This window comes from Botrytis sinoallii (genome assembly GCF_014898435.1).
Source record: "Botrytis sinoallii strain Bc 23 chromosome Unknown BSIN_004, whole genome shotgun sequence".
Taxonomy (NCBI): Eukaryota; Fungi; Ascomycota; class Leotiomycetes; order Helotiales; family Sclerotiniaceae; genus Botrytis; species Botrytis sinoallii.
Genome location: NW_024066031.1, coordinates 2,373,902 through 2,391,738, shown reverse-complemented (window position 1 = coordinate 2,391,738; position 17,837 = coordinate 2,373,902). Strand labels below are relative to the sequence as shown.

Here is a 17,837-nt window from a genome sequence, read left to right as displayed (position 1 = left end):
CTGATATAGGCCACATGCTGATAAAACACGTTATATCAAATATTTATATAGGAATTTATACTAACATTTTATTCATACATAGGTATTAACTCTGCCACCACAGGGATTTACAGGTAAAGATCTGAGCTACACCCTGCGGCTTACAGCGTGGCTTCGTATGTTAAAGGCTAAAAAGCTAGCGTCGGAGATATACAAGCATAAAATGTAAATTAGACTTTTGATTCCCATTTGATATAAAGGAAAGCCACATTCGTCAGATTAGGAAGTATAAAGTGGGTAGCCTGCTCCGATTAGGAAAATGAACAGACGCTTAAGGTTAGCGAGAACCCCCACAGCCTACACAATCTAAGATTGTTTTTAAACCCCGCGGAAGAAATTCCCCTAGACCTTTCATCTTTGGCGTTTGTCAATTTATCCCGAATCAAACTAAGTATCTGGTCATCAGTGTCAAAGCAGTGATTGGGTTGTACACTATTGGAAGAGCAAAGACGCAGGGTTTCCGGCAGTCTGGACTATAACTCGAGAATCGAAAGCCTTCAATTTCCGAATTCTGATAACCTATTAAATTAAAATAGTTTGAGATACTGGATTCAGGAGCTCGCATCCAGTCTACTGATCTAAACTATCAGATACTCTGCAACGACATGATTTGAAATGAATTGTGAAAGAAGAAGAATGAGCCGAGGGAGCTAGGCTTTTCAATAGCTTCGAATGTCTTCTCTAAACAAGTGAGATAGGTGTAGCGGAGCATTGCAAGTGCCATCAAAAAGATACTTGTATCTACTGGAACTTGGAAAAAGATGGAGATGGACGGATGGCAGCGAGCCGAAATATCATTCGATTCCGCAGCGGCAGTTCTTCGTAGTTGAGAGATTTGCCACAATCTGGTATTCTATTGCTGCCTTGGAAATTTGGGTTTCCATAAACAGTTCAAACAAACCTAATAAACGACATTTTGACAGGCATTGCATGTGTTTTTGAGTTCTCTTGCGATTGATCGAAATTCACAGTCGCTTGATATCAAGGTAGAGTGATGATTAGGCTAAGCCAGGAGACGTTAGCTTTTGAGGTTATTATATGGGGACACTAGAAGGGACCTCGGAAGTATACAATATTTGAACACTCTCGAGCCTCTCTCCTCTCTCCTCACCTCAATAAATTAAGTTTTAACCACCATGTTACTAAAAGCTACCTAGTTATCTACCTAGCTGGGTGATTTACGCCTCTTATCCTGTGATCTTCATTATATGGAGATTCTTACCTTCGTACCCTGCATACATCACCGGAAGTATCTCCATTGAGGTTAAACTCAATAACATTGGTGTACAGTGTGCCATCCCTTTCCTCGCCGGATGGGCAAACAAAAAAACAAAAGTTATTTGAAAATCACAATTTCACGGTTTCATACAGTGATAATAAAAAACTGCATGGTGCATCTACTTCCAACTAACCGTCATTTCAGGTTGAATGTACTTGACCTGAAACTCGTAGCCATTGGATTCCATTTGGCCTCCGAAATCGATGTTAAACATGTTCCCGAACAAATTCTAGTCAATTTGATTTGGTAGACTGACAAATCGAAACTTCTGATTGTAAGAAACAGTTCAGTCATTTGGAAAGATGCTTCCGCACCAAGAACTGGTTTAGATCATCCGCACTGCACTACTTTACTGTCTTTTCAGCTGCCTTTCGAAACTTACTCAATATTGGAATGTTCGGTCCCAGGCGATTGGCACCATATTTTGGGCGCCACCTAGCAATACGGTTATATGCCTTATCCTAATTATCCCTTTCCTTGTGGTGATCGTCCAAATATTCATTCGACGTCAGCGGTACTAATTTGCCAGCCGTGGGTTGTTGTGGCTCTGCAGTGCAGGTCACCAGTCTTATTTTCCAAGAGATCAGCATCAAAATGGAGCTTTAGACTACCTTGACCTGTGTCAATCTTTTGTGAACATCGATTCTCAGCAAAGATCGCGATGAATTCAACTTTCGTCCCCGTTCAATCAGGCAAGAAAGAGCAAATCAGCCGATTCAGATATGACGGCCTGGTTCTCGGAGCTAGAGACTTTTTGTTGTGCCGTCGATTCTGTGGAGATATTCAAATATGAAAATATGGATATATAAGAACCCTTTCTCCTTTTTTTTAACAGCCTTATATTCACAATAATTTCCATCTTTCATCGATCCATTCACCTCCTATCCAATTCATCAAATCAAAAGTTATAGACCAAATATAAAATATACAATCATGAAAGTAACAACAATTGTTGCGCTATTGGCATTGACTGCGAGTGAAGTCGCTGCGTACCCTCGATTGGCTGCAGAACATGCCGAAAGACTCGCAAAATCTCAACTTGGCAAGCGAAGTACGGCTACTCGTGACCCACTTCAAAAGAGAGTCAGTTTTGATGCTGCGTCGCAGTACGTTAGCACGACAGGAGAGCATGCCTTTGTACCACCAAATTTCGGCGCAGGAGATGTTCGAGGACCTTGTCCAGGATTGAATGCCGCCGCAAATCATGGATACATCCCCCACAGCGGAGTCGGTACTATAGGCGACTTTATCGATGGTACCAATAGGGCATATGGCATGTCATTGGACCTTGGAACATTTCTTGCTGTTTTTGGCGCCGTGTTCGATGGCAACTTGCTATGTATGTTTGAATGCTTCCTTTCGTGTAATGATACTGACATCTCATAGCTTGGTCAATTGGTGGACCAACACCTAAAGTTGGCCTTCCCCTGGGCAATATTTTGGGGCTGACTGGAACTCCTCGAGGCATTTCTGGCTCCCACAACAAGTACGAATCTGATACCTCTCCAACTCGCCCGGATCTGTGGCTAGCTGGACAATCCTATAATCTTGAAGTCCCACTGTTCCAGAAGTACTACGATGCTTTGGTCGAGGGTGTTGGTGCCGATGAACAATATCAGAATCTTCTTGACTTCAGAATCGACCGCTTCAATAACTCTATTACAACAAACCCCTACTTCTTCTCTTCGCTCTTTGCAGGTGTTCTTGTTTCTCCTGCCGGCTATAATTTCCCAGTCCGAATGATGTCCAACAAATCTGCAGAATTTCCGGAGGGCTCGTTAACTAAGAAAGATTTAATGTCCTTCTTTGCCATCACAGGCGAGTCTGGCAACTTTCAATATAAAGTCGGCAATGAACGTATTCCAGACAACTGGTACAAGAGAGCTATCGGTGATGAGTATACCATCGCTGGTTTCCTTGTTGATGTTGTCGATTATGCTCTGCAATACCCACCTCTTCTTGATATTGGTGGAAATATGGGAACGCCCAATACTTTTGCACCTGTCAATCTTGGATCTTTGACCAAGGGTGTGTTTCAAACTGGATCCTTACTTGAGGGAAACAACCTGGAATGTTTCGTTTTTCAAGTCGCACAAGCAGCACTCCCAGATATTGTTGCCGGCGCCGTTGGGAATCTTGCAAATACCATAAAGCCATTCACCGATGTTGTTACTCAACGTCTTGGTGGCTTGGGCTGCCCGCAATTACAAGGCATTGATCAAAGTCAATTCTCGAAATTCCCAGGATACACCAATTGCAAAAATGGATGTACGAAGTATTAGGCGGATTTGAGAGCAAGGGCTGTATGATAGAAGGGAAACATTCTAATGTTAACCTTAACGATTTATGATTGCGTCGAAGATTATAGCGAACTCTGGAGCAGGAATTATTGATTTCTTTGTATTATAATTTGTATAAATTAATGTAAATTATTAACTGAAATGTACCTACTTTGGTTTGGGACTTGTTTTCCCAAGAATATACTATTTCAGTGTCAATAAAATACTCGTGTAGCTGGCTAATCGTGTAAGCTTGGCTAGTGTCCTTTGAAGCACTGGTGAAGCTTCAATGGATGGTGATCTTATTACCTCGTGAAAGAATTCGAAGATCACGGCACGTCTCTTTTATACAAGTCAAGGGTTTGGCCTGATCTTCATCGAACTACAAACCGGCGCTGAAATCAATTCCCGTATCAATATCACGCTTAATCTTGCTGATCGCGCCTGCTTGTCAGCCTTGTTGATCTCCATAAAACGAGGCTGAGATCCCCTCATCCTGCACCTCGAACTTCTGCGGTTCTTCACTTCTCAACACCAGCATTATGAATTTGTCACTAACGGATCCTTTTGTTCTTGCACAAGATTATCCTGAATCGTCCACTCTCACTCTTCGCAGTGGCCATGCTTCCTGCGTGCGCTTCAATCGTAAAGGCGACTTTCTTGCCGCAGGGCGCACTGATGGCACAGTCGTGATTTTTGATGTCGAGACCAACGGCATAGCACGGAAGCTCAAAGGACATACACGACAAGTGCAATCGCTAAGTTGGTCGCGCGATGGCAGATTCCTACTCACATCGAGTCAGGATTGGACATGTATTATTTGGGATTTGATGGACGGGAGTATTCTGAGGACTGTACGATTTGAGGCACCGGTATACTTGGCAGAATTCCATCCTTGGACACAGTGAGTCTAAAATATTAGTTTTAGTTTAGCTTTAGGATGGTGGCTGATTCTTTCTGCGTATGCTAGTTTGAAGATATTGGTCTCATTGTTTGAAGATCCGCCCCTACTGGTAGATCTTACGAATCTCCAAGTAGTGAAATACATTTTACCTTCTACTATTAAAAAACGAACAGTATACGGAGAAGACGAATCAAAACCGATCGCACCACAAACTACAACAGTCGCAATCTTCACCGCCTCGGGAGATCACATACTTTCGGGTACTAATAAAGGGTGGCTGAATATAATAGAAGTGGCTACGAGGACGGTTATTTACTCTACAAAATTGTGCACCGGCGTGTTACTTTATATGAGGCTTACAACTTCTGGACGAGACGTGGTAGTCAATGCTCAGGACAGAATTATTAGGACGATCCAGATACCGAATTTATCAGCTGAGGATCTGGACCCTGATACGATAGATATTGAAGTCGAGCACAAATTTCAAGATGTGGTCAACAGGCTGAGTTGGAACCATGTAGCGTTCAGTGCAACGGGAGAATATGTAACGGCTTCAACATTTAACAATCACGATATTTACATATGGGAAAGAAATCACGGAAGTCTGGTAAAGATTCTGGAAGGACCCAAGGAAGAGCATGGAGTGGTTGAATGGCATCCTCACAAGCCGATGATTGCGGCATGTGGCTTGGAGTCAGGAAGAATACATATTTGGTCCATAGTTCCGCAACAAAGATGGTCGGCTCTAGCACCGGACTTTGCTGAAGTCGAGGAAAATGTCGAGTATATTGAGAGAGAGGATGAATTTGATATTCATCCCCAGGAGGAGATTCACAAAAGGAGACTGGATGCCGAGGACGACGATATAGATGTTCTAACGGTTGAACCAATCAAGGGTGATGTAATCGACGAAGACAACGCATTTAGGATGCCGGTACAACTCGATGGTGATGATACCGAGAGCGAAGAAGAGTTTGTAGCTGTAGGCAGGGGTGAAATGAGAAGGAAAAGTCCATCGGATGGACGCAACTACCAGCTTGATTCGGAAGCAATTGGCAGTGCAGATGAACAGCCTCGAAGGAAGAAAGGTAGAAGACGTTGAATCATGCATCCTTCTAAATTTTTCGATAAATGGCGTTTTCTAGGCAAGCATGTGGTCTGGAGTTTAAGGTGGGAAAGATATGTTTTCGGTGGGTACTTGACTGACTTGCATATCATATGCAGCCGTCAACCATTAATAGCTTACACATTAAGAATAAATAATCTAGCAACAAACTCACCAGCACTTCCCTTCGTTATCTTATCTCACAATTTTTGCATAAAGTATTTATACAAGACATGAATCTCCCGTTTCTAGTTCTTCGAAACAGTACGAAACTCTTTGGCTGTATAAAAAACGCCTCGAATCCTGCAAATCGCTTACCCATAACCTTTTCATTCCTGATCCTGCAACTACACCGCAGTCTTGCTCACCCGTCTTACATTCCTATCACATCTTTACCTAAAAGGTGGCTGCATCCAGGGACTTACCCCTCACTCTGAATTCACTTACATAAAGAACGTGATAAAGAACCCCCTTCTCACCATGTTGTCAAGACCCGCTCCTCCTCTTCTCACAATAAAAACAACGTTTCTTGTACCTCCCACAAATCTCATAGCCGTTTCTACAGGTACTGGCACACAATCATCAAGCTCAGAATCCGCAACGACGTTATCGGCTATTTCAGCAGTTGCCAAATCGGCACTCCCGATTTCGAGAGCGGGATTGTCGAGGAAGATGTCGGGATTGGCGACTATGGGGAAGGGAGAGGCGAAGGAATTTGATTATATTGTTATTGGGGGTGGAAGTGGTGGAAGTGGGACGGCGAGGAGAGCGGCGGGCCCCAAGGAAAAAGGGGGGTGGGGCAAGAAGGTTCTGCTGGTGGAGGAGGGGAAAAGTGGTGGGACTTGCGTTAATGTTGGGTGAGTTTTTTAGGGCTCTTTCTTGTTTTGAGCAAGTTGAGACGCAATTATAAAGGATCTTGTTTTGAGATGGTTGGAGCAATTTGAGCCAAGTAACTCGAGATTATGCACCTTATCTCAAGTGGAACGAGGATCACATCGATAGCACTTTTTCACGTCTAGTAGAGGTTGTTTGGTTTCATTAGTATCTGAGTATTGCTTTTTTCTAGTCAGTTTGAAGAGGAATCGTTGTTTCATAAGTCTTTCAGCGTACATTCTGTTCATGTACTTAGAATCACAACTCATATCCTGGCGAGTACTGATAACAACACAGCTGCATCCCCAAAAAGCATACTTGGAATTTCTCTTCCATGGCTGAAGCCCTCCGTGCTAGTCAACACTATGGCTATGAAACTCCCTCAAATATTCCCTTCAACTACGCCGCTTTTAAAGCCAAACGCGATGCCAAAATTGCTACTTTAAACCGTGGTTACGAAACTAACTGGGAACGCGAGGGAATAACTCTCGTTCGTGGAACCGCCAAGTTCGTCGCTTCGAAAACCATTAGTGTGGAATTGGAAGATGGAAGTGGTGTTGAGACATTCAAATCCGAACATATCTGTGTAGCTACTGGCGGCAAACCAATTGTGCCGAAAATTCCCGGTTCCCATTTTGGCATCACTAGTGATGGATTCTTCGGACTTGAAGAATTACCCAAGAAAATTGCGGTGGTGGGAGCAGGATACATAGCAGTTGAGATGGCGGGAATGTTGAATGCTATTGGAGGCATTGAAGTCCATATGTTTATACGCGGAGAGAAGATTTTACGAAAATTCGATCCGATGGTCTCGGAGACGATGACGAGGACGTATGAGGAAGCAGGGGTTATTATCCATAGGGGGTATAAGGGGTTTGCGAGAGTGGAGATGTGGAGTGGGAAGAAGAAGAGCGAGGAGAAGGTGTTGAATTTGAGGTGGGATGGTGATGATGGGAATGGATTGGTAGTTAATGAGGTGCTTTGGGCGGTGGGGAGAAGTCCCGAGACGGAGGGATTAAATTTAGGGGCTGTGGGGATACTGACTGATGAGAAGGGCCATATTCGGGTAGATGGATTTCAGAACACAAATGTGGAGGGAGTTTACGGTTTGGGAGATGTGACGGGTCAGATGGAACTTACACCTGGTAAGTATTTTTTGTTTTTCCATGCTCGGATGCAATGAATTGTAAGAGTATCTAACATGTAAAAAGTTGCCATAGCAGCTGGTCGACAGCTTTCCAACCGACTTTTCGGTCCCTCCCAATTTTCCCAATCTGCACTCTCCTACTCGCTCATCCCAACCGTTGTCTTTGCGCACCCTGATGTCGGTACCATCGGTCTTACAGAACCTGAAGCCCTCCAAAAATACGGGGCTGGCAATCTCAAAATTTATCACACAAAGTTCGCAGCCATGTTTTATGATTTCTTTCCGCTAGAAGAAAAGAAAGGTATACCAACTGAGTTTAAAATTATCTGTGAGGGCGAGGAAGAGAAGATTGTGGGATTGCATTTGATAGGACTTGGGGTCGGAGAGATGCTACAGGGATTTGCGGTGGCAGTTAAGATGGGGGCTAGGAAGAGAGATTTTGATGCTTGTGTGGCCATTCATCCAACAAGTGCGGAGGAAATTGTTACAATGAAGTAGAGATTAGTGGAGGAAAATGGGTGTGATATGGTGACATGGAATTATGGGTATAATAGATTCATGGCTGGGCGGATGGGTAGATGAATGGATGGATTGGAAAAGGTAACAGGTGGCAAATTGAACAAAGCAAATGGGATGGGCACATTGTGAACGAAACTGGTGCAACGAAGGCCTGGTCATAGGAATTTGGTTGTCATGATAATGAATTATAGACTCTTTTCTTTAAGCTTTATCCTGCCATACATAAGTGACGAGCGAGAATATGTCTATCCATCCACAACAACTATCTAGATTGTACCTGAAAATGAGAATGTCTGGTCAGTCACCAGAAAATCTACTTGGAGGGTGAATATAATTGTATTTTACCTTACAGTAGTGAATGCCCTGGTGAATGTACATGTTTGATAGAATCCAGCTCAGAAATTGTGTCATGTATATCACATCAAATCTGAACAAGTTTTGTATCAAATAGGTACTATCTGACATCAAACAACATCAAAGTAATTGCTTTTTTTTTTTTTACCTCTGAAGTATCTGCCATAGCTTGTATAGCAATCAATGGAATTTTGCACCATGCAGGCACGTTGAAAGGATCTTCTACTTGAAAGCTCTACCTCTTCAGAGCTTTTGCTGACTACCTGGGCAACATTTGCTAAAGAACTATTGAGTGCAGTACTGTTTGAATGGTAATAGTCTAAGACTTAACTATAAACCTAAGATATGGGGTATAGGTAGATGAGGATAGAAGGACAAACAGAACCGAAGGGGTAACTCGAGTAAAAGGAGAGACGAGATCCGAAGCAAAGGTCTAAGTATGATCAGTGATTAGACTGTGAAGGTGAAAGCAAATCTAAGGATATATTACTTGGAACAAATAGTAATAAAATCACAAATAACTTAACAAGCCTAGCCGGAGTGTTGAAGAATCCATCAAAGAAAAAAAATACTTATTCGTCCTTTTGAACCTTTTTAGGTATAGATGTGCCGTTTTGAGTATGAGTTTCAAGCTGTATCTAGACAGATATTGTACTAGCTCGTAGTTAAAGTTAAAGCTGGATGAGCTTCTTAGAATTAATCCGTTGATAGTAGATACTACATCAAAGAACAATATTTACATTTCTTTGAACTTTCTCAGAATGTTTGATTTCCTCTCCTTTTTGATTCCTTTCAACCTTCACAGGCCGAATGAGTCTTTTCGGGGTGAATGTTTGAAACAAAATCATCAGCCACATCTCGGATATGATTGGTTCACAAGAATACATTTATCAACTAACTGTATTAAGTTAATCAGCTATCCGGGAGCCTCATCAATCAGCTTTCTTTCGCGACAGATCAAAGGAACCTCCTCCTCACGAACCCCATCCACCACCATCAACAACAATACGACAATTTGTGGAATCGCACCAAAAGACGTGGATTCCTCATTGCTGGTCTTTCTAAAGAGGAAGAAACTGTACACACTCTTTTATTGACAGCATCACCAGTTTGATCGAGTCGTTCGATCGGAGAAATCGAAAATTGTCCTTCAGGCCGAAGGCCTGGCCTCTCCCCCGGATCGCAATATCAACATCCTATCCATCTTGCACATAGACTTGCTTGTTTTTCAATACAGCTCCTTCTGCGAATTACCAAGACCATATTTTCGAGATAAAATCGCGTCGCAACGTTTGGTACAGTGGTTGATCTCTATTTATACCGCTCGTTGCCACACTTACTTTTTGACCTTCAACCTTTACAACAATTTCTTAATAAATATCAACAACCGCCAATATGGCGAATCTTAATTTTGCGCATTCAGATGCGCCTTTGCGAATCATCGAGGAGATACAATTTGGTCTCTTCTCTCCTGAAGAGATCAAAAATATGAGTGTCTGTCATATTTTGTATCCTGAGACCATGGATGAAAGTAAGATGAAGCCGAGAGAACAAGGTCTCAATGATCCCCGACTTGGATCAATCGATAGACAATTTAAGTGTGCTACTTGTGATCAAAATATGTCGGAATGTCCTGGTCATTTTGGTCACATCGAACTGGCCAAACCTGTTTACCATCCTGGTTTCTTGAAGAAGACAAAGAAGCTTTTGGAAATGGTCTGCCACAACTGTGGTAAAGTTAAACTAGACAGGGTTAGTTTGCTACCTACTTGAGGTGGTTTGTTTCATGTGCCTTGATGCTAACATCAAAATATCAGAGCAATCCAGCTTACAAGGCAGCTGTCACCATTCGTGATCCCAAGCGCAGGTTCGAGGCCATATGGAAGCTCTGCAAGGTCAAGATGGTTTGTGACAGTGACGTACAGATGAACGAGGAAGAGTTCAACGGAGATCCAAAAGAAGCTGCAAAGAAATCGCATGGAGGATGTGGTAACATTCAGCCCGAAGTTCGTCAAACTGCTTTGGCTCTGTGGGGTACATGGAAGGCACCTAAGGATGAAGATGGAGAGGCAGTACAACCTGACAAGAGACAAATCACTCCGGAAATGGCTCTTAACGTCTTTCGCAGCATGACCACTGCTGAAATTCAGGATGTAGGATTGAATGCAGATTATGCTCGTCCTGAATGGATGATCATCACTGTTCTTCCAGTACCACCACCTCCCGTTCGACCAAGTATTTCCATGGATGGTACAGGTCAAGGTATGCGAGGAGAGGACGATTTGACCTATAAGTTGGGTGATATCATCCGTGCCAATGGTAATGTCCGTCAAGCACAACAGGAAGGCTCGCCTCAGCACATTCTACAGGATTTTGAAACTTTGTTACAATATCACGTCGCAACTTACATGGACAACGATATTGCTGGTCAACCACCCGCTCTGCAGAAGTCAGGTAGACCTGTCAAGTCCATTCGTGCTCGTCTCAAGGGTAAGGAAGGTCGTCTCCGTGGAAATTTGATGGGAAAGCGTGTCGACTTTTCTGCTCGTACTGTCATCACTGGTGATCCCAATCTTTCTCTTGATGAGGTTGGTGTTCCTCGCAGTATCGCAAGAATTCTTACATATCCGGAGACCGTTACACCATTGAACATCGACAAATTACACCAGCTTGTCAAGAATGGTCCAGATGAGCACCCTGGTGCCAAATATGTCATCAGATCTGATGGTACGCGTATTGATCTTCGCCATCACAAGCGCGCAGGTGCAATTTCACTTGAGTATGGTTGGAAAGTCGAGAGACATATTGTTGATGGTGACTTCATTATCTTCAATCGTCAACCATCCTTGCACAAGGAGTCTATGATGGGTCACAGAGTTCGAGTCATGCCTTACTCCACTTTCCGTCTCAACTTGTCTGTTACTTCACCATATAACGCAGATTTCGATGGAGATGAAATGAACTTGCATGTTCCGCAAACTTACGAGACTCGTGCTGAGGTTATGAATCTCTGTATGGTCCCACTTAACATTGTTTCGCCTCAAAGAAACGGTCCTCTCATGGGTATCGTTCAAGATACACTTGCTGGTGTTTACAAGATCTGCAGAAGAGATGTTTTCATCACAAAAGAACATTTGATGAACATTTTGTTATGGGTTCCAGATTGGGACGGTGTCATTCCTCAGCCAGCTATTCTCAAGCCACGTCCTAGATGGACTGGAAAGCAAATTGTCAGTTTGATCATTCCTAAGATCGTGAACTCCTACAATGCCAGCAAGGATAAAGAGCATCTGCATGCGCCATTGAACGATGACGGTTGTTTGATCCAAGAGGGACAGCTTATGTATGGTCTGATGGCCAAGAAGAACGTCGGAGCCTCTGGAAACGGTATCGTTCACATCGTTTTCAACGAGCAGGGTCCAGATGCTGCAATGGCTTTCTTCAACGGTTGTCAACGAGTCATAAATTATTGGCTTCTTCACAATGGTTTCAGTATCGGTATTGGTGATACGATTCCCAACAAGGAGACAATCGAACAAATCGAGAAGGCTATTGCCAAACAAAAAGCCGAAGTCACAGAGCTTGTCGAGAAGGCTACTAGTAACGAACTTGAATCCCTTCCAGGTATGAACGTTCGTGAAACCTTCGAATCTCAAGTTTCCAAAGCTTTGAACGAGGCTCGTAACACAGCTGGTACAAAGACTGAGGATGGTTTGTTGGATATCAACAATGCTGTACAAATGGCCCGCTCTGGTTCTAAAGGTTCCACTATCAATATTTCTCAGATGTCTGCCCTTGTAGGACAACAATCTGTTGAAGGTAAACGTATTCCTTTTGGTTTCAAGTATCGTACTCTTCCACATTTCACCAAGGACGATTATTCTCCAGAATCGAGAGGTTTTGTCGAGAATTCATATTTGAGAGGTCTCACCCCAACGGAGTTCTTCTTCCACGCAATGGCTGGTCGTGAAGGTTTGATTGATACCGCAGTCAAGACTGCAGAAACTGGATACATTCAACGTCGTCTCGTCAAAGCTCTTGAGGATGTCATGGCTAAATATGACGGTACCGTCCGTAACTCGCTCGGTGATATTGTTCAATTCGTCTATGGTGAGGATGGTCTCGACGGTGTCATTTTCGAGAATCAAAAGATGGATCATATCAACATTAGCAATAAGGCATTTAATGATCTCTTCAAACTTGAAGTTATGTCTGAGCGTATCTCAACCGATGTCTTAGAGCATGCAAACGAGCTCTACGGAGATCTCGAGACCCAGCAACTCCTTGACACAGAGTTTGCTGCTCTCGAAGAGGACAGAAGACTCCTCCGAGACTTCGTACATTCCCGAACCAAGGAGAAGGATGATGACCACTTCCAACTTCCATTGAACATCATTCGAATTATTGACAGCGCAAAGAGATTATTCAAGACAGATGACGGAAAGCGCAGTGACTTGCACCCTAGAGATGTCATTCCAAGAGTTCAACAGTTACTTGATCGCATGATTATCGTCCGTGGTACTGACGAACTTTCCGTTGAAGCTCAATATAATGCCACAATATTCATCAAGGCTCAGTTCAGATCTCGTCTTGCTTATAAACGCATTGCACTCGGTATGCATCTCAACAAGCTTGCGTTTGAACACATTCTTGGTGAGCTTGAGAGTCGTTTCACCAGAGCTTTGGTTAATCCTGGTGAGATGGTTGGTGTGCTTGCTGCACAGTCTATTGGTGAACCAGCCACACAAATGACCTTGAATACCTTCCATTTCACTGGTATTTCATCTAAGAACGTTACTCTTGGTGTTCCACGTCTCAAGGAAATTTTGAACATCGCTCCAAACATTAAGACACCGTCCATGATTGTTTATCAAGACGGTGCTAATGCCAATCAAGAAACTGCCAAGTTACTGCGTAGTGCTGTTGAGCATACTACCTTACGCTCCGTTACTTATGCTACCGAGATCTACCACGATCCTGACATTCAATCTACCACAATCGAGGACGATGTTGACATGGTTGAATCTTACTTCATCATTCCTGAAGAGCATCACGATTCTCCAGATAACCAGTCAAGATGGCTTCTTCGTCTTATTCTTGATCGTCAAAAGATGTTGGATAAGGGATTGAAGGTCGATGATGTTGCTATCAAGATCAAGGAAAATTATCCCAAGGATTTGGCTGTCATCTTCAGTGATAACAATGCTGAGCAACAAGTCATTCGTATCAGAATGATAAAACAAAGTGATTCGAAGTACGATGACGACGACATCGAAGAAGACATCATGCTCAAGCGTCTTGAGGCTCATATTCTTGATACTTTGACTCTTCGTGGTGTTCTAGGTATTGACAGAGCTTTCTTGAACAAAGATGTCAAGCTTTTCGAGAAGCCTGATGGTAGATTGGTTGCAAGCAGAGAGGACAAGGACTGTGAAGAATGGTATCTTGATACTAGTGGAACCTCGTTGAAAGACGTCTTGATTGTACCAGGAGTTGATCCTCGACGAACCTATTCCAATCATTTCATCCAGGTTTTCGAAGTCTTCGGTATCGAAGCCGCTAGATCCGCTTTGATGCGTGAATTGACCATGGTGTTGGCTTTCGATGGTTCTTATGTCAACCATCGCCATCTTGCCCTTCTTACTGACATTATGACTTCGCGTGGTCACTTGATGGCTATCACTCGTCACGGTATCAATCGCGCAGACACAGGAGCTTTGATGAGATGTTCTTTCGAAGAGACTGTTGAGATCTTGCTCGAAGCTGCCGCAGTAGGTGAATTGGACGACTGCCGTGGTATTTCTGAAAACGTTATGCTTGGTCAGCTTGCTCCTATGGGAACTGGAGAGATGGATGTTTTGCTCGATCCAAAGATGCTTGAAACTGTTATCTCTGACAACAGCCGAATGGGTCTTATGGCAGGAATTCCTGTTAAGGGCAGTGAAGGTGGTGCTGCAACTCCTTACGACGGCCAATCTCCACTCAATGAGGGTGGCTATCTCGGTACACCCGATTATGGTGCTCAATTCTCGCCTATCCAAAGTGCTGGTTCTGATACACCAAGCGGCTTTGCTACCGAGTATACTGTCTTTGGTGCTGGCGGCATGAGTCCTTACGGAGCTGGTGTTAGAAGCCCAGGTGGTGGTTATTCCCCAAGAAGTCCTTTCAACTCATCTCCATCCTCGCCAAACTTTTCTCCTTCCAGTCCCGGCTACAGTCCAACTTCGCCAGCCATGGGAGGTGGTGCAAGCCCTGGATATGCTCCTTCGCCTCACTTCTCACCCGTTAGCCCTGCGTTTACACCCACATCTCCTGCCTACAGCCCTACTAGTCCAAGTTTCGTGTCTCCGACTTCGCCTTCGTATAGTCCCACATCACCAAACTACTCGCCAACCTCTCCTAACATACATGGATCGCCAACTAGTCCTTCATACAGTCCAACCTCCCCCTCTTATTCACCAACCTCTCCAAATTACAGTCCCACCAGTCCAAACTATGCTGGAAATAAGGTGTCTCCAGGTTCAGGTCTTTCGCCAACCAGTCCTGTATACTCACCAACCTCTCCAAATTGGAGCCCGTCTTCACCCCAACACCAAGGCAACAGCACTTCTCCAAAATATTCTCCAACCAGTCCTTCTTACTCTCCTACCTCTCCCAACTTTTCTCCATCGTAAGTCAAACCAATATCATTAGAATCAATCTTCAAGTGCTAATATAATATAGATCTCCTCGCGGTGGAAACAACTGATTTTTCTTTCCCTTCTTTAATGTATCAACATTGCCTAAAAAAAGAATATGCATATGGTTTTCGGGAGTTCTGGGTCTATCTGCTGATAATTTTCAAGCTGAAGATTTGTTCATTAGCATTTGGGGTCTTTTCACATTCCTGCCATGGCGTTCATGGGAAGTCTTTCTTTTAAAGCCTAGTACCTGAATTTTGCTTTAGATTCTTTTTGCAGCCACCCAAAATTGTATTATGGCTAAAACTTTCAGGATGGGATGGTGAATGCACGCACGGATATTTGAACATGAAATGAGATTTTTGAGCACGGAAAGGGCTTCGAAGGAAAAGAAGATGAGAATGGGTGAATGAAGGATGAAGAATGGATGAGATAAGATGATCTTAGATGTCTTGCACGCATTTATGAACAAATCAATTGATATTGTAAACTTCATGTTTTTATGTGTATGATTCCTGGGCGTGATATCTACCTATGTTTTATGATTGAGTGGGTTGTGATGACGTATTGTGTATACTATATGTTCAAATTTATAATAAGTGTTTGTTGATAGAAGTTGAATGATTAAAAGGAGAGATTGATGATTCATATATTCGATTCTATTAGTGCCTTCATCGAGTCATATTGCCTTGTATTCATCATGTTGAATGCGCATGCAACTCTCCTGGGTTTGATAAAAATGATAACGATAACAAAGAAATATTCTCGCTGAGATATTCTGGTGGAGGCTAATTGAGATGCAATGTTTGGGAGTTGTGACTCAGAACAGGCATTTTACTTGAGTCATTGTGAAGTTTGATATGGCTATGGCTAGGATGATGGTGAGTTATAAAAGGGTGGAAGGTAGAGAATGGAGAATGGAGGATGGAGAATAGAGAATAGAGGGGAGGATGGAGGTGTGGGATACTTAAAAAGTGTTGAGTATGGGTAACTCCTTCAGGGGATATATATACCTATGTATATACATAATCTACGGAGAACAGATGTTGCTCAGGAGACATCAATCTTCGACCAATCCTAATATAATTGTATTCTGCGGAGCCTTGGATTTGCAGAATCCTTGCTTATTACCCGGATTTGTTGGCTGAGAAGCTTATTATTCTGGTTTAAGAATAAAGATGGGGATATCGGGACAAATCTTGTGGTTGAGTTGGGAATAAAGACAATGGAGGCTAGGGGAAGAAATCTACGTTCACTATTTTTGAAATCGATAAATACACAGATCTAGGAAGATGCTACTCATGGCCTGGATAACTCGAGAATGAGATCTCGAAGGGCAGTAGAACAACGTCTGTTCTAAAACGTAGCGCCAACGACAAGGGGATATTAGGAGCATAACTGTTATTCTCTCTTAGATCCTACAGAATGCTGCTCAGTGCGGATGATTCTCTCGTCACATACGGAATAAGATCTAAAACAATAGAAACGTTCCCAACTGCGGGAGAACTTTCGAAGCAACTCGATGATTCACAAAGTGAGTATACTTAGCTTTACCAGGAAACGAGAGGTGAGCTTTAGGGATTACCGTGGATGATTAGGGAGAGCAAACGATTCGTTACCCTAACTAAATGTACAGTTTTGTTCCAGGTGTAGGGTTACATCAAAAACTTGTGGAGAGTTGAGCGTGTCGATTTATAAGACGGGCTTTTGGGAATAAGGGGTGCTTACCACTTATAGGAGTATTCTAGTCACCTCTATTACCATTACCAAAATGATTAGATTAGTAGTGCCGCGACTACAACTGTATCTTTTGTATCAACCCCGATGTGAACATACATACGCATTTGCGCTACATTCTGTACCATCGAGAAAGTTACATACCTAGTTTAACAACCACCTGCGACGATATCAGCAAAACATCACTGAGAAGCTATCACGGTAGCATTATTAGATTCATCTAGATATTCTCACATTCAGACAGTCTTCAAGCCCAGCCACTCTACCAGGAAATCCTCTTATAAATGCTAGAACTCACCAGGGCTCTCGCAGCTAAAGGAAAATCACAAGAACAGCCCTATCTCGAGTCTTTCATCACAAGCACAAAGCTATTAACCATTTACCTACCTGGCACCGTCTCATTAATCCCATCCACTGCCGTACTCAAGTCTCTCAATATAAAATACTGTACATGCCCTTATTCACTCATTCCTTCATCACAAGATTCAATATCCTCCATAAAAGCCAATACAAAATTTCACCTTTCCTTCTCAGCCAAGCTCTACATGATTTACAATCGGGTATTCACTCTTTCTTCCACAGCAAGATCTTGTAAAAACACGTGTTCTGAGCAAGTTATAAATTCACTACTTGTATTACTTTTACATATATAGGAGTTGCTTTCGAGGTTGGATTTCTTCAACTTTTTTTTCTTCATAAAGCATCAAGATTTACGAGTATTTAAGATCACTTCCCCTCTGGATTAATTTTTGAATCGAGGCTCAGTTTACTTCTTTGATTTTGAGTGTTATCTTTCATGATTTGGATGTGTTTCGAGTCATATTTATCTTATTCTTGAAGGCCTAAGGCAATTCTCGCAAAATATTTAGGGAGTGTATTTTGTCTTGCGAGTTGTAGCTTTACAAAACTACTCGCGACGAT

General features: G+C 42.9%; 4 protein-coding genes across 4 annotated transcripts; all 4 read left to right on the top strand.

Moving 5' to 3' along the window:
• Window positions 1–1,426: 1,426 nt before the first annotated feature.
• Window positions 1,427–3,752, top strand: EAF02_003130 (uncharacterized protein). The gene is made up of 2 exons (XM_038899178.1): window positions 1,427–2,657; window positions 2,705–3,752. The coding sequence occupies exons 1-2, from the start codon at window positions 2,252–2,254 to the stop codon at window positions 3,598–3,600; spliced, it is 1,302 nt and encodes a 433-aa protein (XP_038761466.1). The 5' UTR covers window positions 1,427–2,251; the 3' UTR covers window positions 3,601–3,752.
• Window positions 3,753–4,139: 387 nt separating this feature from the next.
• Window positions 4,140–5,603, top strand: EAF02_003129 (uncharacterized protein; the record flags this gene model as incomplete). Its single annotated transcript, XM_038899177.1, has 2 exons — window positions 4,140–4,501; window positions 4,568–5,603. The coding sequence occupies 2 exons, from the start codon at window positions 4,140–4,142 to the stop codon at window positions 5,601–5,603; spliced, it is 1,398 nt and encodes a 465-aa protein (XP_038761465.1).
• Window positions 5,604–6,086: 483 nt separating this feature from the next.
• Window positions 6,087–8,124, top strand: EAF02_003128 (uncharacterized protein; the record flags this gene model as incomplete). The annotated part of the gene is made up of 3 exons (XM_038899176.1): window positions 6,087–6,463; window positions 6,777–7,624; window positions 7,691–8,124. 3 exons carry the CDS (start codon window positions 6,087–6,089, stop codon window positions 8,122–8,124), a joined length of 1,659 nt encoding a protein of 552 aa, XP_038761464.1.
• Window positions 8,125–9,512: 1,388 nt separating this feature from the next.
• EAF02_003127 (DNA-directed RNA polymerase II subunit RPB1) lies at window positions 9,513–15,681 on the top strand. Its single transcript, XM_038899175.1, has 3 exons — window positions 9,513–10,251; window positions 10,317–15,169; window positions 15,223–15,681. Exons 1-3 carry the CDS (start codon window positions 9,895–9,897, stop codon window positions 15,245–15,247), a joined length of 5,235 nt encoding a protein of 1,744 aa, XP_038761463.1. The 5' UTR covers window positions 9,513–9,894; the 3' UTR covers window positions 15,248–15,681.
• The last annotated feature ends 2,156 nt before the right edge of the window (window positions 15,682–17,837 follow it).